Below are 12,682 nucleotides of genomic sequence, written 5' to 3'. Positions count from 1 at the left end.
CATATCGAGTCGGCGTGTTCCGACTCTATATATTAATATATTAATATATAGAGTATTTATAAATATATATATATATATATATTAATATATATATATATATATATATATATATATATATATATTATATATATATATATATATATATTTATAAATATATATATATATATTTATATATATATATATATATTAATATATATATTAATATATATATATATATATCTATATATTAATCACATAAATGTCCACTCGAAGTTACTTATCGAGGATCTGTCAGGATCAAAAGGCAGGACGGTATATTAGGTGCAAACACAATAATACAATAACGATATTTATTAATATCATTAACACTCGCGTACATACATCGTGGTACTGATTACCGAAAAACACGACGGACGTGTTGTCACACGAACTGCTCAAACGGCAATTGCCCGGCACACATGCCGTGACACGCTCAAGGATCGCCTATTGCATCCTGCAGCTAATCCTGATTGGCTCTTATTAAGGATATTCCTACGCCTAGGTCGCTAGACGCAGCGCATTAGATAACTCGCGCGTGGTCGCGAGGACCGCGGAAAAGGGGGTACAGTGACGCTCAATCGGCGGCGCTGCACATCATTGCTTACAGACTCAACTCTTCCTTCTCAACTGTTCTCAACTATGTGTATGTGTAGCGTAAACGATAGAACGCCGAACGCCGTGTACAAACCAGCGTGATCCGTGCTGGCGTAACGAAAACGGGCGTAAAGCCTGTGATTGGCCTAGTTCCTTTACGCCGTACGCCGGTACGCCGTACGCTGGCTTCATGGGACTTCACCCTTATAGTCTTCTATGCAACAGTATGTCAACAGTGTATGGAAATAAACATGATCAAAATGGTATACTGTAGAGCTTGTGGCATAACAGCAGCAGCTCGAAATTATGGAATAATGTTTTATCGGTTAGTATTATCAACAATAATGAGATTTTTATTTTGGAGGTTATGATTATATGTATAGTATTGTGAAATTGTAGATTCACAATAATTACTAAATAATTTTCACTCACAAACAGGTTTCCGAAAAATCCGGATCTAAGAAATGCATGGATAAGTATGCATGTAATACCATAAGCGTAAGTGATAGAATAAGAAACTTTTATACGAAACTGATACTGTTTAAAGGACAATAAAGTAGTATAATGTGATATAACAGAATTTGATTTATTGTACAATCTTGATTCTTATGGCGTTTTTCATTGGGATTGCACTCGTGCAGTGTTTCTATAAAAGAGATGTTAAAATTTGCACGAAAAGGTAGATTTATAGATTTTAACATTGCTCTTATGAAAATACTGCACGAGTGCAATCCCAATGAAAAACGCCATTAAAATTTGGTATTATTGTTGCATATTATAGTTATTTTTTTTTAATTGTACTTTATTTCCTAATTAAACATAACAAGTCATTCAATATTGGCGCCCTTGAGCGGCCATCTTGAGCGACCACTTTATATAGTCACTTCCGTCCGCACTTTTAAGACCAAACGCTCCCTTCTGTTTCTTTTTACTCTGAGGATGTAGGTATTCTCCAAGATCTATAGAGAGAAGGTTACCTCACGCGCAAAGAGGGACGCGCGGCAAGAGGGGCACATGCTGAGCGGGGTGAGCGGCAAGAGGGGCAATGATGATCTCATCGGCTAACAGTAGCTGTCTTTCTCGCACGCTTTAGTGTTTTCTCTCTCGCTCCTTTAATATAGAAATACTTTGAGTTTTTATCGAAAAAATACTTTTATTTTGTAAAATATTGATAGCACTGGAAATTGCGTAATAAAAATTGAAAAGTAAATTAGAAAGGCGCTATAAATTACATATATTGCAAATTATAGCGCTAGATATTTAACATTTATAATCCCAGATAGCAAAAGCGTCTTTGGTACAAAAAGGAAAATGATTGCTTGACACAAGTTTCTCTTCAGTTGTCATCATATTGCTATTATCGAGACAATAATAATTTCGTTTAGGTCAAACTAAAGGCATTATGCAGACAACGATTGCCTGCGCAAACAAGCGGAAATGCTGTAGCACATTTATTGTCATAAAAATTATTACAATCTGTTGGAAATCGTTTTCGTAAAATATTTATTTCACATTTCCGTTGAGTGAATGGAAAAACGTTTAATAGACATAATAGATATTTAATAGACATTTTTTCGATTTGTATTTCTCACTAAGGAGTATTGCCATAAATAATGATTAATATTTTTATCTTTAAATTTAATAATAATTTAATAATAATTCAAATTTAATAATAATTTGAAAAACTAATCACATTCGATACTATTTAGGCTGCATTCCAAAATTACTGCCAGTACTAAAAATCTATATTTCACGTTACGTATATTACAGATTTTCAATACCGGCAGTCAATTTCGGACACAGCCTTAGCCGCTCAGTGATTGTAATACTGGGAATATATGGATGAAACTTAGTGTCTCACGGAAACGCAAGACGTAATTTACATCTTCTCTCAATGCTGTTAAATGGGCCGAGTTGCCCTTCATGTACCGTAGTAAATGCATTATAAGCGCGCGGACCTTAATGGATATTTATTTAAATATATATATATATATATGGTATATATATATATATATATATATATATATATATATATATATACATAATAAAAAAAAAATATCTATACATATATACAGAGTGTCCCCGACATGATGAAACACCTTTCTTATACAGGTAGAGTGGGTTAAACCGAGTAGAAAAATCCTTTATAGTTTTGCGATTTGAGCAATAATAAGCAAGATATTAATTTTTACATTTGGACTAAAAAGAGCGCGTTATTGGCTGCGGGCGGCATGATGTGCGCGTTGCCGCCCGCAGCCCAGATCGTTGGCAGCATTGTTTCTTCCGGTCTCGCGTGCGTGCACGTGCGTAATCCGTTTCTCGCTATTCTTTATTATACAACATTTTAACAATTTCGGCACAATTGTGTCTTCTATGTGTATTTAATACGTGAAATGTTGAGGACTCTCATTTTGAGAGCAGATATCATTAGAAGAAAGAAGAATAACAAAGTCTGACTCGGCAGTACACTACTACGTCGCAAGACGCACAATAACCTCTAACTCTAAGAATAATCAGTGCGAATAATGTAAGTAAGGGCGGTATTCATAGTCCGTTCTTATATTCAAGATCGTCTTAAGCACGAACTTATATTCGCTCTCTTTGTCAGACACAATCTATGTGTGACGAAGAGAGCGAATATAAGTCCGTGCTTAAGACAATCTTAAATATAAGAACGGACTATGAATACCGGCCTAAATCACATATTTTCCGTAGGATTGATTATTAAATAATATTTTATATGTTAATTGTGCATTTATTTTAAATAATTTCAGATTTAAAATTGGCAGTGTATCACAGTTTATTTACTACTATATATGTATAATATACTATATAATAGATATAAATTTAGCATTGTCGTTTTTTGATATCATTTCTCGAAAAAAGTTTTACTGCGATGCGGTAAGTATAAATATATTGTACATTATAATTCACATTCAAAAAAATTTTCTATAAACTTTCACTACGACAGTATTTTTGCACTATTAATTCTTTTTATTAAATTATATTAAATTGCATTAAATGTTATGAAATAATATTTAGTTGAAATATTTTATTTATTTTGCTCTATATTATGTTTTTGGATTAATTGATTACAAATTAAAAGTAATTGGTAGAATCTACGAAAATATTTAAAATATTAGACAACATTCAATTATTGTCGATGAAAAAATTGAAATTACAATGAGGAGAATAAATGAATAAAGTAGCAAAAAAATTTGTATTTCAATTTTGCTTCAGTCGAAAATAGTGAGTAATTTTTAGAAAAGATATTTGAAAGATTGATTCTCTTACTCTTTTTACTTGTGTATATATTGATTAAAAGTTTAGTAATTTAAATTATGAAGTAGTGTATTAAGAGTCTAAGCTAGATCTTGGTGCTCAATTTAACAAATTAATACAAATTAATTAATAAAAATTAAAATTACTTGCAAATACAAATTAATTAATATAAATTAATTAATAAAAATTAAAATAAAACATTAATGTATTTGAGTTCTAGCTTTTAACTCTTAATATACTGCTCTGTAATTAAAATTATTTTATAAAAAGAGCCCATTATTAGTTAAAATATGTTATTGTTAAAGATTTTGTATCTTCTAAATTATATTCATAAATATTTCAAAAGAAACATTGAATCTTAAAGTAATAATAGTGTTAAAATTAAATACAGATTATTAAAAAATTTAGACTGTTTCATTAAATTTTTTGTTACATGTGTTACTTGAACAATGTAAAACAAATAACAATAAGAAATATTTATTCAAACTTTATTATAGCAACATATTTTATAAATGGAGCCAAATGAAAGAGTCATATTTTAAAATAATCAATCTTTGTTTCTAAAAAGACTGTATCATTAAAGTGAAAATTTAGTTGCATGGAATTAAAAAATGTTTAAATTTTCTATTTTATGTTTATCATATTTATCATACTATTTTATTTTATTTATAATATTTTTTATCATATTGCATATAAAAAGTGATTTTAATTTAAAAACTTAGACTTAAGTATCTAAACAAACATTTTTATATTGATTAAATGCATGAAAAATATACTCTAGGAAGAGAATGTATTTTATATGACAAATTTCAATGGATTTTTATGAAATTTGGATTAAAGATTAACAAAAGATCTAATAGAACAGAATCTTTATATAAGTAAATTTAGTGGTAATTATTTGATAATTATTTTATTTAAAAAATTAAATATTTAATTATTTGTATATGTATTTATATTACAAAATTGAAATAACACATTACAAATTCTGTTCTGTTAGTATACTCAATGTCAATTTTTCAATCAATAATCTTAAAAACTTTTTAATTTTAAACTGATGCATATGTGGAACATTTTAAAGTAGTGCATATTTGCATAAACTTAATTAATGAGAAAAATACATTTAAAGAAATTTTAATTATTTATAATTTATCAAATTAATCTTGCACTATTTAATTGTTTCTATTCTTCTTCTGTTTCTTCCTGCACGCATGTATGTACATACATGTTCTTCGATATTTTTTTTTATATAAACTTTATATATCGTAGCTGTTTGATTACTAGAATACCAGCGAAGTGAGTTTCCAATATGATTCATTGTATTTTGATTTTTAGTGATACATCTAAATGTCCAGTAGTATGAATAAAAGATTCAAACATTTTTATTAAAGCATTGGTAATAAAGTCACATTGTAATACAATGACTTTATTGAATAAAAACTTTATTTTATGTGGTTTAGTTCTATGCTTGGAAACTTTTTTGCACTTTTCTATTTTAAAACTTTCATTATATAATAGAAAATATTACAATATAAAAGATTATGCGCTTAAATTTCGTTCCTAAAGTTATACAACAATTTATATGCATTCACTGAACAAGAAGTTGTATGTTAATTACATGTACCTATTTATTTTAATTTTTTCGCAGTGTAAATAATCTGGATCTAATTCAAATTTAAAAATGAAGCAAATTCAATTGGAAACTAACAATTCGCGCTACTACAAGTCTCTTCATGCTGTATCAAAAAGGCAACAAAGGTTAAGATTAGCCCATCAGAAACAAATGATAAAAAAAGCAATTAGTGTTAAAAAATCACTTTTGATAGATAGTAGTCCTGTAAATATTTCGCTTGAAAACTTTGCTGAAAATATAGAATCTCAAAATGTTAAAGAATATATTATAAAACCTCAAAATTTTGAAGACTGCAACGAAAATTATTTTGTACAAGAAATTTTTGCTCCGATTGCACAACTTGCTGCAAATAAATATTCTCTTCATTCATGTATAAACAATGTAGATAGGATTAAAGTTATGAATACAAATAATAAAGTAATTTTTCAGAAAAACTTAGCAGCTGTTCTAGTTGATGCAAATCACATTTTGGGTAACCGTATTTTAACAGTTTTAAGAAGTCATAGTTGCTTAACATTTTTACCCAAAGATATCCGAACATTGCTCTTCACACCACACATTCGTTCAATTTTATATAAAATTGAGCCAGGAGAATATTTACATATTGGGGTAAAGAAATGTCTGGCTCAAACCCTTGAATATGTAAATTTGTCATTGATTCCCGAAATTCTCGAAATTGATATTAGTACGGATGGTGCAAAATTATATAAAAGTGGGAAACATGATATTTGGCCAATTCAATGCAGAATTGCTAATATTCCAAAATCTATTCCAGAAACTGTAGGCATATATAAAGGTCCAAAAAAACCTAACAGTGCAGAAGAGTTTTTCCAGTATTGTAACTCCGATTTACATGAAATTTTTAATGAAGGTGGAATTATCTTTAAAAATAAAAAATTCTTAATAAAATTACGATGCTTTATCGCAGATGCGCCAGCTAGAGCATTTATTTTAGGACATAAAGGTCACTGTTCTTCCAGTCCATGCTCAAAATGCACAGTTAACGGGTTTAGTATTGGAAGATATATGGTACTTAGAGGTGTTGAGCATACACAACGCACAAATGAAGAATACAAACAACAAATAGATCAGGAGCATCATAAAGGCTCAAGTCCATTATCTTATTTATCTTTCAATATGGTTAAAGATGTTGTCTTTGAATATATGCATCTGTGTTGTCTAGGAGTAATGAAAAAATTAACTTTGACATGGTTACGCGGGACTTATACGAAAAATACTAAATTATCGGGAATTCAAATCGAAATTATTTCAAATCGGTTGAAGGTTCTATCGAAATATTGTCCACGAGAATTTGCACGCCGTGTTGAATCGCTTGTTGACTGTGACCAATTTAAAGCCACCCAGTGGCGTCAAATTATGTTATATGTTGGAATAGTATGTTTTAAAGGAGTTATTAAAGATTACGTATATAATCATTTTTTACTTTTCCATATTTCCATGCGCATTCTTGTTTCGTCGGTATATAATACAAATAGAAATCTAGTTTTTTCTGAAATAGCTATAAAGAAATTTGTGTTGCTTTCTGAAGACATTTATGGCCCAACTTTTTTATCATACAATATACATGGAATTCTACATTTAATCGAAGATGTACTTCGATTTGGCCCTTTAGATAGTTATTCAGCATTTCCTTATGAAAACAGCATAATTAATTTCAAAAGAATGTGTAGAAAACCACATCTTTCCTTACAACAAATTGCTGCAAGGCATGCGGAGCAAGAACAATGCAAAAGGAAATCTATTGTACAAAATGATTATATAAAAGTGTGGAAAAAACACGAGCAGGGTCCATTACCTTATGCTGACAATAATTCTAGGATGTATGACCAGTACAAATTTTTAAAAACTTTGGATATTACAATTGGTATTAGTCAACAAGACGATTGTTGTATTTTATCAGACTCAAATATATGTTGCGTAAAAAATATTTTACAATGTGAAAATAATTTTTTTATTGTTATTAAAAAATTTCTACGAGTAACAGATTTTAACAATATTGGCATCAACTCATCCTCCGTCGGTATTTACAAGTGTTCTAGATTAGCTCATGATTATGATATTATTCCATTAAAAAATATCAAAGCTAAATGTTTTAAAATGCCTTATTTTAGTTGTCTTTCTAATAATGAAGTAATACAAGATAATATAATAAAAGACGAATTTATCGTTGCAGTAATGCTATAAAATAAAGAAAAATTTTCTTTTTTTATTGATTATCAATAATATATAATAATAATATATATAATAATAATATATATTATCAATAATATATATAATAATATATAATAATATATTAATTATATATATATATATATATATATATATATATAATTATAAAGTATGGTATTTATGTAAATAACAATAAACTTTGTTATCAAAAGTGATTATAAACATTTTTTGCATAAAAAAATTGTCACATCACATATCACATCGATCATCTTAAAATATTTAAAGGTAATTGTATATGTATGTACATTTTATACTTTTCATGTATGTATTTTCACGTCGTTAACAAACTTATTTCGCAAGAATTTGATACATGTTGCTTGTTCAAATCTTTATACAGGGTGTCAATTAAGTCCCGGGACGGCTGAATATTTTCTCATGTAAGATATTTTTGAAAAAGTCAAGGTCATTTCTGAAGTAATTTTCAACGAGGAATTCAACGGTGACCTTCAATTTGACCTTGAGCTTGACCTTCAAGGTCATTTCAAGGTTAGGTTAGGTTTTTTAAATAGAAACCCCTATTTTTGATTCCAAAATCTAATAGCTGGTGTCAAGAGCTTTTCAAAACACTATAATGAAGTTATTTTTCATTAAGTACTTTTCGAGTTATGAGGCTTGTAAATTACAGTATTTTGACATAAAATACAAAATATCTTGTAAAACATTTAATTTTTGGGAATCTTACTTTAATACTTTTATGCATAAAATAATAAGACGAATCAATTGGTATAAAGAAAACACATAGTTGCTTTCAAGAAAAAGTATGCAGTTGCATGTTGCAAACTACATATTTTTTCTTGAAAGCAACTATGTGTTTTCTTTATACCAATTGATTCGTCTTATTATTTTATGCATAAAAGTATTAAAGTAAGATTCCCAAAAATTAAATGTTTTACAAGATATTTTGTATTTTATGTCAAAATACTGTAATTTACAAGCCTCATAACTCGAAAAGTACTTAATGAAAAATAACTTCATTATAGTGTTTTGAAAAGCTCTTGGCACCAGCTATTAGATTTTGGAATCAAAAATAGGGGTTTCTATTTAAAAAACCTAACCTAACCTTGAAATGACCTTGAAGGTCAAGCTCAAGGTCAAATTGAAGGTCACCGTTGAATTCCTCGTTGAAAATTACTTCAGAAATAACCTTGACCTTTTTCAAAAATACCTTACATGAGAAAATATTCAGCCGTCCCGGGACTTAATTGACACCCTGTATAGCGTGATGAATATTGCGCTCAAAATATTGTGCTTATTAAAATATTGTGGGAATTTTTTACAATTACAGTTACTGTTACAGAAAAAGTATTATTACTATTTTATGTTTATGTTGACAATATTAATGTTTAGATTATTTTTGTCTTGTTTTTAGATCCATACATCGTCCAAAAAGATTATGTAAAAAACCACATCGATTCGAAACTACTTCGAGCGAAGAAGGAGTGAAGGTTAAAAAAAAATCTAAGTATATTAATGAAGAAAAAGCAAAGAAAAAAGTTTCATCTACTTTACAAGATATCCATAATGTTATGAATAATGAAAATGTGCAGTGTAATTCTAATTTCAATAAGGATTCAAACTGTACAAGGGTACGCATTATGTCTGATAAGACCTATCAAAATACTCCATACACACTAACGTATAATCAAAAACATCGATTACCATATCACCCAATACCTCTTACTGGACAAAATGTTTCTAATAATACTGGACAAAATGCAACAGACAATTTTACAGAAAATGCACAGCAACAGACTATTAACAACTTTCAATCATTTAAAGCGAATAATGCAACAAGTATATCACCACAACAATCTGGCATTAATGGAAACAGTTTTCATCATATAACTCAAGAATTAAACAGAAATTTAATGAAGAATAACATACAACATAAAGAAGTTTCGGAAAATATTACATCATCACCCATTTATCCACATAGTATTCCTTTGGAGAATGAGATGCAGTTGCTACACAATTTACAACCATGTTGTCAACCTGTATCAAATGTTGAAAATGCAAATTCATTAGTGCAAGAATCATATCACATACAAGAATTGGGAAATACCGTATCAATTGAACCACTTCAAAAAGTTATACCATCACATCAAATACAATTGGAAAATAATGCACCAATAGCAAGAGAAAAAAATGAAATATCGCAAGTAATTGAAATACTTCGCGACTTACAGCATAAAATGCAGTACGTATATATTTTCTTATTTTAACTAAAATTGAAAATAGATAATAACTCTGTTTTGAATAATATATATTTACTTTCTCTCTAAAAGTTTTTAATAAATAGTTCATAAAAATTTTTAAACGTTACAAGTTTGCTTCTGAGCAAAAATTTGTAAAATATATTTGAAAAAATATGACTAAATAAGTAATGAAATATTCTTTTTTTATTCTGAATGATTCTAAATAAAGGAATGCAAGAATAACTAACATATTTTGAACATTATTATCGTTTTGATATCATTGATTGGTTTCAGAATATATGCTTCTAATTATACTTTATTAATATGTTTACTACGTTATATATATAATTTTTTTTTAAACATTTCTCAATTTGAAACTTCTTATAATCTATAATATTTTTGATTTTTGTTCTCAGAAAAACATATACTTGTTTCATTCAATCTATTTAAAAGTTTTGATGAATATGAAATATTAATCATTAAAACAATTAGATGGACTATTACCGTTAAATATTTATCTTAGTATTTTCACACACATTGTTTATTAATATTACTAATTATAATCAATTAATTTCAGAAGAACAAATGAACGATTGAATACAATAGAGCGAAAAATCGATTGCAACGTTATTAATACAATTCCTACAAAGCCGCGAATTCTTCCATTTTCGACAATAGAAGCAATACAAATGTTTACAAAGGATAACGCCGTTTATGAAGAAGTTGTAAATATTAAATTAATTCATATTTAATATACACATAAGAAATTGCTTTATAGATGTATATTTCAATTTATATTATGTAATAATTTGTATATCTTCAGAATTTGTTTTATACCTCGACAGTTTTGAATCGTTAATCTTGTTAGAATCAGTCTTAATTAATATTGTATTTATTTATTTTTAATGTTTATTTTCTAAATGACTATCATCGTATTCGAAAATAACTTTATTACAGATCGAAACGTTTGCGGAATTATTCTTTTACACATATACATAATTCAGAATATTAAATAGCATGTAACTAACTTATCTCTTTATTGATTAACCTTTTTTACTTTTATTGCAATAATTTGTATGTTTATAGGTACAGTACTTTAAATTTTTAAACTGCATAACATTAAAAGATAGCGTGCATCAATGTATAAAAGAAGCTTTAACGATGCAAGTAGCCGGACAAATGACATGGTGGGGAATTAATGATATTAAATTCCCATTCTATAATACAATTTTATGTCAAGCGATTTACCGTATGTATATTTGTGTATATTTGTTAGTCCACTGTGTGTACAATATTGATTATAATATTGATTATTTTTCAGAAGCCGTAGCGTCAAATAGGTATTATCCTAAACCAACCAGAGAAGAATTCCAAAAAAATATCGTCGCATCCTTGAAAATTGCCAAACAACGATTCCGGAATGCCAGAGGTAGACATCCAGGTGTACAAGGAAATCGAAGAAATTTGCAGGCAACTGCAGATGCATTATATAATGATGATAACGACGGGGATAATAGAAATTCAGAAAATGATGATAACGACAGGGATAATAGAAATTCAGAAAATGAACATAACGTTACAGACGTAGAAAATGATAGCGATGAAAATGAGCACTCATCAAATGATTCATAAAGTTATCTTTATCTTAAAGTTATCTTTTCGGTTTTTTTTATGTTGTTAACGTGCATTCTTATTTTCGGTTTCTTTTATGTTGTTAACGTGCATTCTTATTTTCATAAATATATTTTATATAAAAAATGCGTAGATACAAATATTCATTTATATAGTGTTGGATTGGCCAATAAGTGTGTTGTTTTTTTTGTAAAGTGTTTGGAAAGTCTAATTTAATTTTGTAAGGACACTTATTATTTAATTGGGTAGCAATAAAATATATAATAGCTATAAAAATTTTATTTTCCCAGAATATGGGCAATCATTAATAAAGAAAATTCTAAAAGAATGTTGAAAAGATACTTTTTAAATAAACTTTTGAATCCAATTATATAATTATGGTTAATTATTGTGAAGCATGACCTTGATAGCCTACCAAAATCTTACCAGGATATTGATTGTGTCATGCAACATAATAAAAATTACAAAAATGAGCAAATTTATGCATCTGTATGCAATGAATGCATCTGTAATTTAGGAGTCGATTTTGTATTCTGTATTCATGCAATGTAGTAAAAATTACAAAAAGTAAGCAATTTTATTACTTATTAAACAATAAGATTATATACTTTTTAGTAAATTTTCTTTTTAGTAATTTTTTTTATTTCTGTAATTTTCACTACATTTCATGATACAGAATTGACTCTCAAATCACAGATACATTAATAAATTTGCTCATTTTAGTAATTTTCACTATATATATTGCATGATACACAATCAATGTCTCAGATGAGTCTTTTTTTAACGGCAACGGTTTCCTTCAAATTATCGTCAGATTATTAGCAACTAATGGAATTAAGATTTTAGGTGGAAACTATTTCCGTCATGTTGCCATATGATTTCCAACAATCTATTATATGACTGATTCGTAAGAAGGCAACTGTTGCCATCAAGTTGCTTGTAACTGTTCCTAGCAATAAAAATCGACAATCCAATAGACAAAATCGGAAGCCGCTTTCCTCAATATTGAAGGCAACTTTAATAAAGCAATTTCAAGCAAATTAATAGCAACTTGCGGGCAACTTGCTATCTGGGATGTTAA

The 12,682-nt window shown here is 28.2% G+C and overlaps 1 protein-coding gene across 6 annotated transcripts; it reads left to right on the top strand.

Moving 5' to 3' along the window:
- Window positions 1-2,924: 2,924 nt before the first annotated feature.
- LOC136999808 (uncharacterized) lies at window positions 2,925-11,976 on the top strand. Of its 6 annotated transcripts, XM_067354629.1 has the most exons (8): window positions 2,925-3,139; window positions 3,387-3,513; window positions 5,540-5,649; window positions 9,144-9,360; window positions 9,554-9,971; window positions 10,547-10,694; window positions 11,056-11,218; window positions 11,291-11,976. In XM_067354629.1, the coding sequence occupies exons 5-8, from the start codon at window positions 9,643-9,645 to the stop codon at window positions 11,599-11,601; spliced, it is 951 nt and encodes a 316-aa protein (XP_067210730.1). In that variant the 5' UTR covers window positions 2,925-3,139; window positions 3,387-3,513; window positions 5,540-5,649; window positions 9,144-9,360; window positions 9,554-9,642; the 3' UTR covers window positions 11,602-11,976. The 6 variants fall into 6 exon arrangements, with proteins under 6 accessions (XP_067210730.1, XP_067210729.1, XP_067210731.1 ...); XM_067354628.1 differs by lacking the exon at window positions 5,540-5,649; XM_067354630.1 differs by lacking the exons at window positions 3,387-3,513; window positions 5,540-5,649.
- The last annotated feature ends 706 nt before the right edge of the window (window positions 11,977-12,682 follow it).

Source organism: Linepithema humile, chromosome 4 (genome assembly GCF_040581485.1).
Source record: "Linepithema humile isolate Giens D197 chromosome 4, Lhum_UNIL_v1.0, whole genome shotgun sequence".
Classification (NCBI taxonomy): Eukaryota; Metazoa; Arthropoda; class Insecta; order Hymenoptera; family Formicidae; genus Linepithema; species Linepithema humile.
Note: the sequence above shows the minus strand (reverse complement) of the source record. Positions and strands in the feature narration are given on the sequence as shown.

Excerpts from the sequence above, each read along its gene's own strand:
- LOC136999808 (XM_067354625.1), top strand. The coding sequence starts at position 9,370 with ATGTCTGATAAGACCTATCAAAATACTCCATACACACTAACGTATAAT. Across the intron at positions 9,972-10,546 it reads GACTTACAGCATAAAATGCA|AAGAACAAATGAACGATTGA; the intron begins GTACGTATATAT and ends AATTAATTTCAG. Across the intron at positions 10,695-11,055 it reads ACGCCGTTTATGAAGAAGTT|GTACAGTACTTTAAATTTTT; the intron begins GTAAATATTAAA and ends GTATGTTTATAG.